This window comes from Aquila chrysaetos, assembly GCF_900496995.4.
Source record: "Aquila chrysaetos chrysaetos chromosome W unlocalized genomic scaffold, bAquChr1.4 W_unloc_1, whole genome shotgun sequence".
Classification (NCBI taxonomy): Eukaryota; Metazoa; Chordata; class Aves; order Accipitriformes; family Accipitridae; genus Aquila; species Aquila chrysaetos.
Genome location: NW_024470321.1, coordinates 2,740,526 through 2,758,381, shown reverse-complemented (window position 1 = coordinate 2,758,381; position 17,856 = coordinate 2,740,526). Strand labels below are relative to the sequence as shown.

Sequence of the window (17,856 nt, the reverse complement as noted above, 5' to 3'; positions counted from 1 at the left end):
TCCCATTGTAAATGAATTGTGTAACCCATTTTCATGAAATGATTTCCGTAATTCTTTTATCATTTCATAAGGTAAACCGTCATGCTGTGGTGGAGTATGGGGTTTGTATATAACAGGAAAAGTGAACATGGTATCACCTTGCTGTAGAGCTTTTTCTCGACAGCGTTGCATCAAACTGTGTGTATTTTTTCCCAAATCATTAAGTGAATTGTCACATTTAGCATCAAAGTCTGGTAAGGGCGGAGCTGAAGGCATTATATTGTTTTCTCCGCACCGCTGTAAAGCAGGAGCCACAGGATTAGACAGTGGCACAGAGTTAGAGGAAAGAGTAGGAGAAGGAGATACAGGCAGTGCAGCAAAGCCAGGTTCCGCGTTAAGTTCTGCAAACCCTGGAGAGGGAGTACCAGGCAATTGGGGTGGGTGGGTGGGGGATGGCAGCGGCACGGCGGCGGCTGTGGCGGCCGCAGAGGCTGCGGGAGGCAGCGGCGGCGAAGGGGGCGCGAAAGCGGCGGGAGGCAGCAGTGGGGCGGAGGGACCTGTATGCGGTGGTGAGGGTCGGCAACCCCGCGGAGCCCGTGCTGCCCGCCCGCTGCCCGCCTGCCTGCCTGCCTGCCGGCGGGGTGTGTGCATTAACGGTGTTAGTGCAGGCGGTGGTGGAGATAATGAGGGATATAAATCCGGCTCTTTTTCAGAGTCCACCCTGCCTGATACAAAAGAATTATTATCAGAATCAGAATCCTGCTCATTAGCGGCCTGCTTACAGACTGTCTCCTCAAAAGCAGTATCAGGCTGTATTGGTATGATTTTCTCTGCTGGCTGTAAAGGCACCAGCGCAGCATAAATAAATCTCCATGTCATAATTAAATTTTCTGATACACCAAAGGCCAAAGTTTTTCGTGTTTGTAAATGTTCCCCAACTCTTTCCCAAATCTTCCTATCAGAAGTTCCCTCTGTGGGAAACCAGTTACAATTATCCTTTACCCACATTAAAAGCGAAGCAATTTGTCCCTCTGTTATTTTACACCCAGAGGCCCATAAAATCTGCTGCAAAACGTTTAAGTAGAGCTTATGCTCCTGGGAAGCTGATTGCCCCATGCTACCGCAATCTCGCAACTCACCCATTCCGCAGGGGTTGCTGTTACCTATTTTCTCGGAGTCGTGGCCACTTCTTCAAAACTCTCCCCATTAGATTACATGGTCTCCGCAGTGAAGGGGAATCACCTCTTCTTTTCTCAATCACGTCGTTTACTTCTCTTAATCGTGCCGGCTTCTTCTCTCCATCACATCGTCTTCTTCTCTCGATCATGTCGTGTTCTTCTCTCGATCACGTCGGGGTCACCATCTGCGGAGACTCAATTAAGCACTCAAACTCTCTGTGCAAGATTCCCTTTATTTCACAAAAGAATCCAACTTATATATGTTTCAACAAAGATCCAGAAAGAACTAACGGCACACAGCCAATACTACTAACACAGGAGGGCATATCTGGCTCATCTGGGATGTTTGCCAGTCCTCAGAACAGTTAAAGATAAAAACATTCCATAGACATACTCGTGACTGTCTTCAGCCACATCTTCCTAGGCCTACACAAGGCCATCCTCCAACCTGACCTTGTAAAACTAGTTCTTCAAGGCTTGGCAAACATGCAGCACAACAAATTCTAACGGTCACTCTTGAAAACAAATGCCAGGTGTTCCGAGCTGCTCCCACAATTCCTTTACCCTTTAACACAACACTTACCTGCTCCAGCTGGGGAGAATACTTGTGGAGTCCCCGGTCAAAAGGTCGGTGCGCGCTGGAGTCCAAAGAGCAGCGTCTCCCTGTCAGTGGCTGGTAAGTCGATCCGGGCAAGATGTCATGACTGTCCCATCTGGGTCGCCAAAAACTGTTGTCCTAAAAGTGGATTCGTTACCCAGTGTGCAATAGACCGATCTCACACGCTCAGGAGAGATATTGCTTTTTATTCAGGCCTGGGTGCTCAGTGGACTTTCCACAAATCAAGCACACCGGATTCATCCGGTGTGTCCCTTTTATAGAGTAACATTTTCATCTAATTTATTAAACTATTTCTACCTAATACATATTCAAACTCTCTAATGCATATGCATAGGATTACATAACCATGACACATCAGATGCCTTCTCCGCATGCGCAGGGGTCTTGGGTGGTCTTTGGTGGTTGTTTGGGGAGGTATCCCCTCCTCACTTTGACCAGTAAGTCCCTCTGTGTGAAATACATTAACCTGATTCGTGTCAATATAAAACAATGATAGGGCCGCATGGTGAAATGTGACCCTCTCTGCATATGTAATCTTTAACCATTTTGCTTGATCTTGTATAACCGTAGGCCTAAGGGAAGTAGGAGAGTATGCATATAGTTCTTGCTTCCTGCAAAAGCCATATAACAGTAGGGAATTACGAAAGTTGGAAACGAAATAAAATCAGACATCAAGTAGAAATCGAAAAATACGTTACACGGTCTCTCGGAAGTAGTGGAATCCTATAGTTGCAAAAGAATTTGCAAAGGTTTAAAGAAAAAGGGGGGGGATTGATATAGAGAACAAACTGCTTATTGCTTAACGATTGTCTCTCTGTAACTTTACATACCAAGGACTGGTGTTTGTCAAGGATTAAGCCTGTCAGAGACTGGTACTGGTACTTAGGAATGATGAGCAAGAAGGAACCAAGAGCGATCACAAGACTTAATTAAGTGTTCGATGAATTTACGATCTTGTTAAGAAGACACAAGTAGAGGCCTTGCTTGAATAGATAAGGCCAGAAAAGATAAGAACTCCTGCCTTTTGTTCCCATCCTTGTAGATAATTTAGCTTAAACTAACCATATGGTGCTATACCACTAATGAGAACTTAGATAATAAGAACACTAACAAGCACTAAGGTATCAAAACATGTAAAGGACCATACTGCGCAGAATCACCTGAGGAGGGTCAAATAGCGGACAAGTGAGGAAGACTATGGAAGACCACCAGAGGACTCCTGAAGACCACCAGAGACCTTCAATGCGCCTGCGTAAAGGACATTTACATATGTTAATAGTTTCCCGGAAAACTAATGAATATGTATAACATTTCTCAGGAATCTAGTGAATATGTATGTAGAACCTGTACTTAACCTGCACAATTAGACTTGACGGTGTGTGCCTAGGTAGAGCAGAGGCTCCCGGTGCACCCAGCGCTGTTTGCTTGCCTCTATTCATATAATAAATTGTAAACTTTAATTAGAATCCTGCTTTGGACATGATTATTTTTCACAGTTGGGGGCTCGTCCGGGATGGTCTTAGTTCCTGAATTCTGACTTAATCTAGGAGGGGCGCCCCACCATTTGGTGGCTCCTGATCGGGTCGGGTCGGGACTAACGCCATCCTGAACCTGAATAGGGGCAAGCAAAGAATTTGATTTTTTTGAACTCCCTTGCCGGCTGCAGCAGTTTATTTTGCCCGTAATTCTGCGCGCGAAGATCCGAATGAAGATGACGGAGTCGTAAGTATTTAAGGGGTATACCGTTCGGTTGGGTGGGATTCGGTCACCTGTATGTGTGTAAGAGTGTGACTGAGACGAAACTTAGTTTCGAAGCGATTGTGGAGGTCTTCTAACCGCGGTTCCAATCTCCCGCGAGGGACTTGGCCGGTGAAGGACCGAAGTGACTCCTATAGGATTCGTGGGTGGGTGATAGGTCCTAAAACCCCTGCAAGACACTCTTACCGGTGACCAAGGGCTGTAGGAATTGCCACAGTAAAATTCCTAAGATGGGTCAGACAAAATCGAAGACCAAGGACCAGAAAAAAGGGAGCAAATTACCAGACATACCATCAGAAAGTCCATTAGGAGTAATGATTAAAAATTGGAATGAAAGGGGCCCCAGAAAAGGAAAAAGTGAATTAAAATTGATTCAATATTGCATGATTGAATGGCCAAAGGAGCCTTTAAGACCACATGTCTTTTGGCCCATTTTTGGATCCTTTGAAGACTGGATTTGCCAGGCTTTATATATATATGTTAACTCAAAGGAACCTTTTAGTCAGGAGGAAAGTGATTATGCAAGATTATGGATCAGGACTTCATGTCCTTTTCCAGCCTCAATACTTACATTAAAAACAGACGAGAAGTTTAAGGGAGAAGAAGGAGATACAAACGAAAAAGAGGAAGAAAAAGATGATAAATGGGAGCCACTAGATAACCTGCCGCCTCCATACCTTAACAATCTACCTCTGGCGGTGGCTCCCCCTCAGGTGGCCGTAGTACCCCCACCAGTACCACCGTTGTCCCTGCCTCCACCACCAACAGCACCGGAATTAGAACTACCTCCGGCTGCGTGTACCAGAAGTAGGACTGCCGTATCCGAGGGAGCTTCTTTATATCCCTTACGAGAGGTACCCCTCGGAGGCAATCAAGGAGGCATCGGGTTTGTGGCAGTCCCATTAAATACCACAGATGTAAGAAATTTTAAGAAAGAAATGGGGACCCTATTGGATGATCCCCTCGGAGTAGCTGAAAAATTAGACCAATTCCTAGGCCCCAATACTTATACCTGGGAAGAAATACAGTCCATTTTAGGGATCTTATTTACTGCTGCGGAGAAGGGAATGATTAGGCAAGCTGGGATGAGAATTTGGGAAAGACAGAATCAGGCGGGACCCCCGGGAGACCAAAAATGGCCAAATGTGGATCCCCACTGGGATCATCAGCAACCCCAAGGAAGACAGAATATGAGGGACTTAAGAACATTAATTATACAAGGAATAAGGGAAGCGGTTCCCCGAGGGCAAAACATTAATAAAGCTTTTAATGAACAACAAGGGAGAGATGAATCTCCAACAGAATGGTTGGAAAGATTAAAGAAAAGTCTACAAATGTATTCTGGAATTGATCCGAATACAGTAGCTGGAACCGCACTCCTTAGAACACAATTTGTGGCTAAATCCTGGGGGGACATAAGAAGGAAATTAGAAAAACTGGAAGACTGGCAAGAAAGAGGATTAGAAGAGTTACTTAGGGAAGCACAGAAAATATATGTTAGGAGAGATGAGAAAAAACAAAAAGCAAAAGCTAAGATCTTTGTAGCAGCAGTAAGAGAAGGTCAAAAAAAATAAGACCCCGTCCGGGGAGAGAAGAGAAAAAGGAATAGAGAAAACACCCAGAGGACAGCCTTATCGAGAAAGATTTACAGTTCCAGTTTGTTACTATTGTAACAAAAAAGGACATGTTCAGAGGAACTGTCGTAAGCGGGAACAAGATGAAAAAATATTCAAAGAAGAATAGGGGTGTCAGGGGCTATATCTTCTGGGGACTTCAACATCAATGGAGCCCTTTATAAAATTATTAATTGGTCCCCATAAGGAGGAAGTTTTATTTTTGGTGGACACAGGGGCTGAAAAATCCACTATTCAAAAACTTCCGAAAGGAATAGAAAAAGGGAAGGGTTATATGTCAGTAGTAGGAGCAAAAGGGGAACCTTTTAAAGTACCTGTTTTAAAAGATGTAGAAGTAGAAACAGAAAAGAAAATTTGCCTTAATGATTTACTTTTGCTCCCTGAAGCAGAATACAATATATTAGGAAGGGATTTGATTTTGAAATTAAACTTAGGCATTCAAAGTCAAGGGGATAAATTGCAGATTAAATTATATACTCTAACACAGGAAGATGAAAAAGCCATTAACCCTTCAGTATGGTATAAGGAGGGGGAAATTGGAAAGATAGAAATGGACCCCCTAAATGTTCAAATAATAAATCCGCATCATCCAATTAGAGTCAAACAATATCCTATACCAATGGAGGGTCGAAAAGGGTTAAACTTGTAGTTGACAGACTTCTGGAAAAAGGAACTTTAGAACCATGTATGTCACCTCATAATACACCCATCCTCCCAGTAAAGAAACCGGATGGGTCATACAGGATGGTACAAGATTTAAGAGCTGTAAATGAGCGAACAATTACTAAATTCCCTGTTGTGGCAAATCCTTATACTTTACTGAGTCATATATCTCCCAAACATACTTGGTATAGTGTGATAGATTTAAAGGATGCTTTTTGGGCCTGCCCTCTGGATGAGGGATCTAGAGATTATTTTGCTTTTGAGTGGGAAGACCCCACAACCGGACGAAAACAACAATTAAGATGGACTGTGCTACCACAGGGGTTTACAGAGTCACCCAATCTATTTGGACAAACTTTAGAAAAATTATTACAAGATTTCACATTACCCAAGGAGGTGAAATTATTGCAATATGTGGATGACTTATTAATAGCAGGAGAAACTGAAGAGGAGACCCGAGAAGCTACCATTAAATTGTTAAACTTCCTAGGGGAAAAAGGATTAAAGGTGTCCCGATCAAAATTACAGTTTGTAGAACAGGAAGTAAAATACTTAGGACATTGGCTGAGTAAAGGAAGGAAAAAGTTAGATCCTAACAGGGTATCTGGGATACTGTCCTTGAGACCTCCACAGACTAAAAAGGAAATTCGACAAATATTGGGATTATTAGGATATTGTAGACCATGGATTGAAAGTTATAGCGAAAAGGTAAAATTCTTGTACGAAAAACTAACTAACAACCAACTTAAGTGGTCTACAGAAGATGACCAAAAATTGGAGGAAATAAAAAAGACATTAATACAAGCGCCTGTATTGAGCCTCCCAGATCTAGAAAAACCTTTCTATCTCTTTGTGAATACGTCAAACCAAACAGCATATGGAGTTCTTACTCAAGACTGGGCAGGAATAAAAAAACCCATAGGGTACTGTTCTAAGTTACTTGATCCAGTAAGTAGAGGATGGCCCGCTTGTCTCCAAGCTTTAGTTGCTACGGCATTATTAATAGAGGAAGTTAGAAAAAATTACCTTCAATGCTCCTTTAAAGGTGTACACCCCACACAATGTCAGAAATGTGGTACAACAAAAAGCAGAAAAAATGGTTAACGGATAGCCGGGTCCTAAAGTATGAAGCAATACTAATTGATTCCCCTGACCTGGAATTAAAAGTGACCTCTGCTCAGAGTCCAGCACAATTTTGTTTGGGGAACCATCAGAAGAATTACAACATAACTGTTTAGAAGTAATTGAGACCCAAATCAAGGTGAGACCAGATTTAAGGGATATTGAATTAGAAAAAGGAGAAATACTGTTTGTGGATGGCTCCTCCCGAATGGTAGAAGGAAGGAGAAAATCAGGATATGCAATAATTAATAAGGACTTAAAGCTTGTGGAATCAGGACCTCTGAGTCCATCATGGTCAGCTCAGGCCTGTGAGCTGTACGCCCTATGCAGGGCCCTGGAGTTACTAAAAGAAAAAAGTGGGACCGTATTTACAGATTCTAAATATGCATATGGGGTGGTCCACACTTTTGGAAAAATTTGGGAGGAAAGAGGTTTAATTAATACTCAAGGGAAAAATCTTATACATCAAGAATTAATAGTAAAATTTTAAGGGCATTAAGAGAACCAAAAGAGATAGCAGTGGTACATGTGAGAGGACACCAAAAGGGCTTAGATTACCGAACCAGAGGAAATAATTTGGCAGATAAAGAGGCCCAGGAAGCAGCCCTAAGGACTCAGGTCGCTAAAACAAATGTAATACAAACTAAGGGAGATACCAGTGAAGAAAGACAGGAGGAAGGAGAGAAGAAGTTTACCCCTGAAGAACAAACAAAATTAAAAAAAAATAGGAGCTAAGTTAGAACAAGGAAAATGGACACTGCCCGACGGGCGAGAAATGTTGCCAAAAGCGTATGCCAGACAAATATTGGGACGTTTGCATGCGCAAACACATTGGGGTACAAAGGCATTGAGTGATCACTTCCTTAAACAATTTGGCTGTATTGGGATTTTTGAAATAGCAAAACAAATTACACAAGGCTGTTTAACCTGTCAAAAAATAAATAAGAAAGCGTTTCGACAAGTAGCTACGGGAGGTAGAAAAACAGCATACAGACCTTTTGAGAGAGTACAAGTTGATTTCACTGAATTACCCAAGGTAGGGAGGATAAAATATTTATTGGTAATAGTAGATCATCTAACCCGGTGGGTAGAAGCTTACCCTGGAGCACGGGCTACGGCACAGATGGTGGTAAAAATTCTATTAGAACACTTGATACCTAGATATGGAATAATCCAGTACATTGACTCTGATCAAGGCACACACTTCACTTCCAAAGTAATAAAAATATTATGTCAATCACTAGGTATTCAGTGGGAATACCACACTCCGTGGCATCCACAAAGCTCAGGGAAAGTAGAAAGGATGAATCAAACAATAAAACAACAGTTGGCTAAATTAATGATTGAGACCCAAATGCCTTGGACAAAATGTTTACCATTGGCACTTTTAAATATAAGAACGAAGCCACACAGTGAGACTGGATTATCACCATACAAAATGTTATATGGTATGCCTTATTCTCATGGGATGCCTCTGGGGAATAATATAGTTGAAGATAAAAATATCCGAGAATATATAATCACTATCGGGAAAAGATTAAAGGAACTAAGAGAGATTGGGATGCTGGCTCAAACACCACCTCTAGGATTTACAATTCATCAATTAAAACCGGGAGATAAGGTTCTAATAAAAACATGGAAGGAAGAAAACTTATCTCCCCTCTGGGAAGGACCTTTTCTTGTTTTATTAACTACAGAAACAGCTGTGAGAACTGCTGAAAAGGATGGACGCACGTGTCACGGATAAAAGGTCCAGTGAAGGAGTGGAAAATGACATCTGAGCCAGGAGAAACTAAACTAACCATCAAACGAACTTGAAGAGGCCTTACAATTGACTGGTAGGGGTATATGTGTATCCTTACAGACTCCAGACCCAAGTGAATCCCAGCTCGTTGGCTAAGGCCGTGGGAAGAACCACTGTTGTATGGGAGGAGTACCCCAACTGACGACGCGGGACAGCAGAACCCCGAGTCGAGCTAGTACTCAGCTTTGTCCAATTTGTCGCCAGTGCAGTTTGTATCTTATTTGTCATTGTTATTACTGTGGGAAATATATAATCCATTATAACGGATCACAACAAGTATATTTAGTGACCACACTAACTCCTTTTTGTATTAGATGTAGACGTATTAATCAATTAGAAATACTAACAAGAAAAAGATATTTTTGTTGTCGAACTAACAGGGTTGTAGTAATATAAGATAAATTGCTGTGGGAATTTTATTATGACTATTTCTATATAATATATACAAAAGCTTTTCATTCCTACCAGGGAAAACAATAATGGGGATCATTTAAGCATTAAGATACCTATAAAAGGCACTGAACTTTTGGAACATAGCACACAAATTGGACTAAGAGCTGACCCTATAATCCCTTGAGTGTTTAGGACAAACCACCTCTTAAGGAAGAGGGCAAGACTGGATAGGGAACCGGTGGTGCGGCTAAAAGGGTCTGCCAAGGGCTGCAACCCCTCAGGGCTATGACCGCCGACCACTATGGCCCTTACCGGACCTCTTCTAGTTCTACTTGGGGTGAGTTCTTTGACCCTGGCTACTGAAAACAACTGCAGTCAATGTATAGTGACCACTAGAAGGGGACGAATAAGCTCCCTAACCTTAGTATATCATACTGTCTATGACTGCAAGGGTCAGAAAATTGGAAGCTGCATTTATAACCAAACCCAGTATGCTCTATGCAGAGAAGAAAACAGAACTGTATGCTATGATCCAAAGGAACTCCCTTATCAATATTGGGTCGAGATTAGAACAAATGATCAAAATGGGAGATTAATAGGATCAAGTAAAAGAATTACTAATTCAACCATACCCGCCTGGGTATCCTTCGATGCATGTGATGCAATTGACGATGACCCAGACACAAATTGTGGGAGTGTAGAGTGGAGAAAATATTATTCAGAACAACCAAAGTACTTATGTCCAGGAGCTGGGCATTGTCAAATTAATGCAAACTACCAGCGCTCTGAAACAGCAAGATATCAATCTGCCCACTTATGTGGCAGGAGGGGATGGGGGTGTGTGTGTTGGGCAACCCAAAACTGGGGATACGAAAGTCATTGTGGGGAAATACAGGCCTCCATAACCGCGGGGCCTGTAGATAAAAACTGCACCACCCGTAGCTGTAATCCTGTCAACATAACTATTAAAAACCCAGAAAATTGGAAACAGAAACAAATAGTTTACCTTGGGCTTAAAATCTATGGGACAGGAGGGGACCCAGGCATTGTCCTGAATATACAGATCAAAGAAAAGTCTAGAGAATCAATACAACATCGATTATTGTTTAACTCCTTTTATCATGAAATAGAGACAGGAGTAAAATATGAAATTCCCACAGTTGCTAAAAATTTATTTGTAAACCTTGCAGAAAATATCGCTAAATCGTTAAAAGTGACTAATTGCTATGTTTGCGGAGGAACAAATCAAGGTGAACGATGGCCATGGGAGGCCATGGAGAGCAACATAAGTAATCCCCAAGTATGGAAAACAGTGGGAAAGGATAATAGGAAACAACAATGGGTGCTTCAAACGAGTATAATTGGGAAGAGTTGTTGGCAAAACCTAAGGGATGATGGAAGGCAAGTAGGTAACCTGGAGTGTGAAGGAGGTTTTCTATGGAATGAAACACGGAATAATTGGGATAGGTGGGGAAACCCACTGGAAATATATAATCAATTTAAAAATTGGACAAATGGAACGAATATACCAAATGGTTGGCCAACCCCTAAAGGACATTATTGGATTTGTGGCAGATTAGCTTATGCATATTTGCCAAAGAATTGGACAGGGTCCTGTGTATTAGGAACTATAAGACCCAGTTTTTTTCCTATTACCCATAAATCAAGGAGAGCGACTAGGAGTTCAAATATATGCAGAGGCCAATGAGTTAGGAAAAAGACGTCAGAAACGAAACCTGCAAATTGGGAATTGGAAAGATAACGAATGGCCTCCTGAGAGAATTATTGCCTATTATGATCCAGCTACATGGGCAGAAGACGGATCTTGGGGCTATAGGACCCCAATATATATGCTTAATAGAATAATAAAGTTACAAGCTGTAGTGGAAATAATCGTAAATAAAACTGGAGATGCACTTGGATTAATTGCCAAACAAAATACCAAGATGAGAACGGCTTTGTATCAAAATCGCTTAGCTTTGGATTATTTGTTAGCACAGGAAGGGGGTGTGTGTGGAAAATTTAATCTTAGTAATTGTTGTTTAGAAATTGATGATGAAGGAAAAGCTGTGAATGAACTTGTAACGGAAATGAAGAAAATTGCACATGTCCCAGTTCAGACTTGGAATGGAATTAACCTAGGGGGATTATGGGGAGACTTTATGAATGGTGATTGGCTCAATAAAATTGGGATAGTTGTATTAGGAATATGTGGAGGATTGTTAATAATTCCATGTTTAATACCTTGTTTTACTAGACTAATACATTCGGTTATACAAGGAATACAGATATCTGCTGTACCTGTTGATCCAGAATCTGGAAGAGAAAAGGCCAATTCCCTAATGATAATAAAAACAAAAGAAGATCCGAGATTGATACCAATTCAGCAAGTGTTAACACGATTGAAAATGAAAACACGAATCAATACCATAAAAAAGGAAATGGGGGATTGTGAAATATATTAACCTGATTCGTGTCAATATAAAACAAAGATAGGGCCGCATGGTGAAATGTGACCCTCTCTGCATATGTAATCTTTAACCGTTTTGCTTGATCTTGTATAACCGTAGGCCTAAGGGAAGTAGGAGAGTATGCATATAGTTCTTGCAAAAGCCATATAACAGTAGGGAATTACAAAAGTTGGAAACGAAATAAAATCAGACATCAAGTAGAAGTCGAAAAATACTTCACACGGTCTCTCGGAAGTAGCGGAATCCTATAGTTGCAAAGGTTTAAAGAAAAAAGGGGGGGGATTGATATAGAGAACAAACTGCTTATTGCTTAACGATTGTCTCTCTGTAACTTTACATACCAAGGACTGGTGTTTGTCAAGGATTAAGCCTGTCAGAGACTGGTACTGGTACTTAGGAATGATGAGCAAGAAGGAACCAAGAGCGATCACAAGACTTAATTAAGTGTTCGATGAATTTACGATCTTGTTAAGAAGACACAAGTAGAGGCCTTGCTTGAATAGATAAGGCCAGAAAAGATAAGAACTCCTGCCTTTTGTTCCCATCCTTGTAGATAATTTAGCTTAAACTAACCATATGGTGCTATACCACTAATGAGAACTTAGATAATAAGAACACTAACAAGCACTAAGGTATCAAAACATGTAAAGGACCATACTGCGCAGAATCACCTGAGGAGGGTCAAATAGCGGACAAGTGAGGAAGACTATGGAAGACCACCAGAGGACTCCTGAAGACCACCAGAGACCTTCAATGCGCCTGCGTAAAGGACATTTACATATGTTAATAGTTTCCCGGAAAACTAATGAATATGTATAACATTTCTCAGGAATCTAGTGAATATGTATGTAGAACCTGTACTTAACCTGCACAATTAGACTTGACGGTGTGTGCCTAGGTAGAGCAGAGGCTCCCGGTGCACCCAGCGCTGTTTGCTTGCCTCTATTCATATAATAAATTGTAAACTTTAATTAGAATCCTGCTTTGGACATGATTATTTTTCACAAAGTGTGTTTTGGTTTTTTATTTAAGTTGTATAAGGGCAGTCATGAGGTGAGGATGGATGGATGCTGTTGATAGCGTGGCCTTACTTGGACTGAAGAGCTGCTGGAAGGTTGGGGAGCTAGTATGAAGCATGTTTCTAAGCTGCTCTGCTTGGCACACGGGAGCCTTATGAACAGATATTAGGTAGATAAAGCTATTACATTAAAACTTCAAGGCAGCTCAGTCACCATCTGGTGCCAAATAGGCGCATGTGTGTGTAAGTCGGGGACAGGGCCGAGAGGCTCGCACAGGCGGCCCGCAGCTGGGACGAGCTTCTCCCGGCCCAGGCCCGAGCGAGCGGGGAGGCGGCCCCAGGGTAGCGGGGGCGCCCATCTTGTGCCAGCCCTGCCGAGGTGCCACGAAGGGCGGAGGAGGAGGACGACTGCGGCAGCGCTTCTGCCCCCGCCTCCCCCGTGAGCCAGTCCTGCCGTGACGCCGCGGCGAGCCGCACAGGCGCAGCAGCTCCTAGCGCTTGTTGTATCCGGCCGGCCGGCCCCCTCCTCCCTCTCCCCTTCCTTCCTCCCTCCCTCCCTCCGGAGTCATCGCAGTCGGTGCTGTCATCGTCGCCGCTGCTGCTGTACGCGCCCTCCCTGCCCCCTGTGCGCCCGGCCGGCAGCGCCTCCGATCTCCCTGGTTGCCCCATGAAGCGATGGCAGCGGCCAACTTCGTCAAGATCCAGATAGGGATCTACGTGGAGATCGAGCGCAGCGATGGTAAGTGAGGCAGGGGCGGCCGCAGCCCCTGGCCGGGCGCCGCCACCGCCCCGGTGCGCGGCGCGGGGGGGTGGGGAGGGGGCTGCGCGCGGGGCCCATTGTGTGCGCGGGGCCCATTGTGTGCGCGGGGCCGGGGAGTGGCCGGGCCTGGCACGCGCTGCGGTTGTCAGGGGAGCGCTCGCGCTTTGCGGCGGAGGGCGGTTGCGCGGGGTGCGAGCGGCGGCGGCCGCTGGGCACGGGCAGGCTGTAGTAGGGCGGGGAGGCGGAGGCGGCGGGGTGGGGGGCTGAAATGGGGGGGAGAAGGGCGAGGTGATTGTGAGGGGGATGGAGCAGGGATGGGATGGGCTCATGGGGGAGGGGAAAACGAGACAAGTGTGGGGTGAGCAACAAGACGTGCGGGGTGGCTGTGGATGGGGTTGGTGAGGTGATTTGTGGGGGGAGAGGGGCGTGGGTGGGGAGGTGGAAAGGAAAGCCTGGGGAGGTTTTGGCGGGGAGGTGGGAGGGCCTTAGGGTTGGGGATGAGGTGATGGAAGGAGGAAAGGCCTTCAATGCAAAGTAATAACTTCTTGTTTGCTCTGGCATATGAGCCATGTTCTGAAAAAAATGACACAACAGTATGCTCTGACAGAAATTATAATAATAATAAAATTACAATAATAATAATAAAAGAATTGGAATATACAAAACGAGTGATGCACAATGCAATTACTCACCACTCACCGACTGATGCCCAGTTAGTTCCTGAGCAGCGATCCACCCCCCCCGGCCAACTCCCCCCAGTTTATATACTAGTGTCCTGGTTTCAGCTGGGATAGAGTTAATTTTCTTTCTAGTAGCTGGTATAGTGTTATGTCTTGGATTCAATATGAGAAGAATGTTGAAAACACTGATGTTTTCAGTTGTTGCCAAGTAGTGTTTAGTCTAAAGTCAAGGATTTTTCAGCTTCTCGTGCCCAGCCAGCAAGAAGGCTGGAGGGGCACAAGAAGTTAGGAGGGGACACAGCTGGGCGTGAGAGGCTATTTAGGGAAAGCAGGTCAGCCTTGTCACTGCCTGCAGTCTCATGCCTTTGTCTTGCCCCAGTATCCAGAATTATATTTGGGATATTAGAAGTACAACTCTGCGTAGTGCTATTAAATATCCATTTATAGACCTATTGTCTGTGAATTTATTGAATACCTTTCTGACTGTGGGAAAATAACAGAAGATTGGTGAGGAGGATTGTAAACATGCTCAAGTGACTTGCTGCTGGCGTGTAGAAAAACACATATATCATACTAATCATTGTTTAGTCTTGTGTGTTTGACAAGTAGAACATCTGTGTTTAGATAACATAGGCCTGTGACAGACTTAGAGGCACCCTATCGAACATGCTTGAGATTCCTGCCCTGCTGTGGGAAAGATCAAAGCACAGTGGTAAACTACCCCTGTGTGAATCCCTGATATACAGGCGAAAACAGCAGGTTTGGTGATCCTCTAGCATGGACCAAGCTCCGCAGTGCCTGCGTCCCTGCTTGTGTGCCTCTGCCCAGGTGCTGCTTCGGGGATCCCCCGGTTGGTGAGGTAATGAACATAAATTTACTCTTTGCATTTCATCCATGGTTTTGTGGTTGTTCCTGCATCCTGCCTGTGCTGGCTCACACACTGACCCAACTTACACTGTCTGCCTCCAAAACCTGTTGTGGAAGCAAGATCGGGAAGTTTCCTACTTGCTGCATAGAGAAGTACATTACTACTTTTATCTGCCTGAAACCAATCTGACTTAAGAGACTGCTCCTGCTGATACATCCTTGTATGAGTTGCCTCCTCTCCCCATCTGACCCTGGCTGAATGCCAGGTACCCACCAAAGCCATTCTATCACTCCCCCCTCCTCAGCTGGACAGGGGAGAGAAAATATAACAAAGGGCTTGTGGGTCGAGATAAGGACAGGAGAGATCACTCACCAATTACCGTCACAGGCAAAACAGGTTCAACTTGGGGAAAATTAACTCAATTTATTACCAATCAACCAGAGTAGGGTAATGAGAAATAAAACCAATTCTCAAAACACCTTCCCTCCACCCTTCCCTTCTTCCAAGGCACAACTTCACTCCCGGATTCTCTACCTACCTACCCCCCACAGGGGGACGGGGAATGGGGTTTACGGTCAGTTCATCACATGTTATCTCTGCCGCTTCATCCTCCTCAGGGGAAGGACTCCTCACACTCTTCCCCTGCTCCAGCATGGGGTCCCACCCACAGGAGACAGTCCTCCACGAACTTCTCCAACGTGGGTCCTTCCCACGGGCTGCAGTTCTTCACAAACTGCTCCAGCATGGGTCCCTTCCACAGCGTGCAGTGCTTCAGGAGCACACTGCTCCAGCGTGGGTCCCCCGCGGGGTCACAAGTCCAGCCAGAAAAACCTGCTCCAGCGTGGGCTCCTCTCTCCACAGAGCCACAGGTCCTGCCAGGAGCCTGCTCCAGCGCGGGCTTCCCACGGGGTCACAGCCTCCTTCGGGAACCCACCTGCTCTGGCATGGGATCCTCCACGGGCTGCAGGTGGATATCTGCTCCACCGTGGACCTCCATGGGCTGCAGGGGGACAGCCTGCCTCACCATGGTCTTCACCACGGGCTGCAGTGGAATCTCTGCTCTGGCGCCTGGAGCATCTCCTCCCCCTCCTTCTTCACTGACCTTGGTGTCTGCAGGGTTGTTTTCTCTTACATGTTCTCACTCCTCTCTCTGGCTGCCGAATACCGCCTGTCCCAACTTTTTCCTTCTTAAAAATGTTATCACAGAGGCGTTACCACTATCGCTGATTGGCTCGGCCTTGGCCAGTGGCGGGTCCGTCTTAGTGTCGGCTGATATTGGCTCTGTCGGACATAGTGGAAGCTTCCAGCAGCTTCTGACAGAAGCCACCCCTGTAACCCCCCCCTCTACCAAAACCTTGCCACACAAACCCAATACACCATCAAAAAAAAAAAAAGACTGTTGCGGTACCGCAATGACAAAATCAGCATAACTGAATAAAAGAATTTTAGGTCATGGAGCAAACAGCTATCGCATTAATACCAGTTTTGGAAGTGATTTTAGCTCATCCTGCTTGATTTTGCAGTAAATATGGGGGAAGAAATTACAAATCTAATTGAATCACTCTAGAAACTTAAATACCTCAACTAAAAGTAGTAGCAAACAGTGGAGGACAGATGCTGAAGTGCTTCTAGTCTCTGTGTCCCAAACTAGCGTCCTAGAGGTGGAGTGGGTAAATGCGATGCTGAATCCTGGAGCTGAGTGCAGGATGACATGACCTGAGCTTGGCCCCACCAGTGTGTTGGTATGGGAGAGGCTTTGCGCAGTATTAGCAGTATCAACCCATTATGAAGGTCAGTCATAACTTTCTCTGAATTTCAGTAAAATGTTTCATAGAGCATTAAAAATTATTCAGATGAAGTTTAATACAAGAATGGTAATGTATTTAAGGCAGGTGATGATAGTGTACCTAATAATTTCTACCTAATAGTGTGCCTTCTGGGATCGGTTTTGGGACTGGCTGGCTGTTTTTTCCATCCATTATAGTTATTAATTCCTGGTCATAACACAGAAAGTAACATTGTTCTCAGGAAACTTCATTACTATGCTAGAGTGGAAGTATCATCTCTGTGGAGATTTATATCATGTGGGAAGATTAGGAAATATGGAATGAAACAACTGGGGTAAATTATGGTACAAAGTAAATGTGCTTTTGCTATAAATTGGGAGATCATAAACTGTAAATGACAGGAGAAAATTCTTGATATTCTAGTTAATCACAAAATAAGTGTGCACTACCAGGTTGAAGTGACAAGGGGAAAAGTGAGTGCAATTTTAGAATTGCTGTAACTTGGCAGTGAGTGTTCCTGTGGAAAGCATTCTGGAGCCCGTGTGGGATATTGCACCTCGTCCTGGTTGCCAGTGTTGGAAAAGGAGATACTCAGACTGAAACAGATACAGATAGGCTCACCATTCTTGTACAGGTGTCTTTATACAAGCCATAAAAGAAAGCAGAGTACTAAATGACTGTGAACACATGTAATCTAGAAAAAAGTTTGTATATGTTGACAGTGAGGTGCTAGTGCAACTTTCTGGGGTGAATAGCAGAGGCAGACCACTTAATAACATAAAGGTGAAATGTGTTCGGTTTATAGGGGACTTATGGTAGTATGTATTAGATATGATTGGACAGGTGCTTCCTTCCAAATATCTTTTTTCTGTGGCTAAGTTATTGTCCTAGTTTCAGCTGGGATAGAGTTAACTGTCTTCCTAGTAGCTGGTATGGTGCTATGTTTTGAGTTCAGTATGTGAAGAATGTTGATAACACTGATGTTTTCAGTTGTTGCTAAGTAGTGTTTAGACTAAAGTAAAAGATTTTTCAGCTTCTCATGCCCAGCCAGTGAGAAAGCTGGAGGGGCACAAGAAGTTGGCACAGGACACAGCCAGGGCACCTGACCCAAAGTGGCCAACA

The 17,856-nt window shown here is 44.1% G+C and overlaps 1 protein-coding gene across 5 annotated transcripts in view; it reads left to right on the top strand.

Annotated features, from left to right (window-relative positions):
- The first annotated feature begins 13,048 nt into the window (after positions 1-13,048).
- LOC121232873 (kinesin-like protein KIF2A) overlaps positions 13,049-17,856 on the top strand; it is a 76,524-nt gene continuing 71,716 nt past the window's right edge. For 2 of the 5 annotated variants that reach the window (XM_041121367.1, XM_041121366.1), the window contains exon 1: positions 13,054-13,378. In XM_041121367.1, coding sequence (XP_040977301.1) covers positions 13,315-13,378 — 64 coding nt within the window. In that variant the 5' untranslated portion in view covers positions 13,054-13,314. Of the gene's footprint in view, positions 13,379-17,856 lie in introns of all 5 variants that reach the window. The other 3 variants (XM_041121364.1, XM_041121363.1, XR_005931736.1) reach the window with 3 other exon arrangements.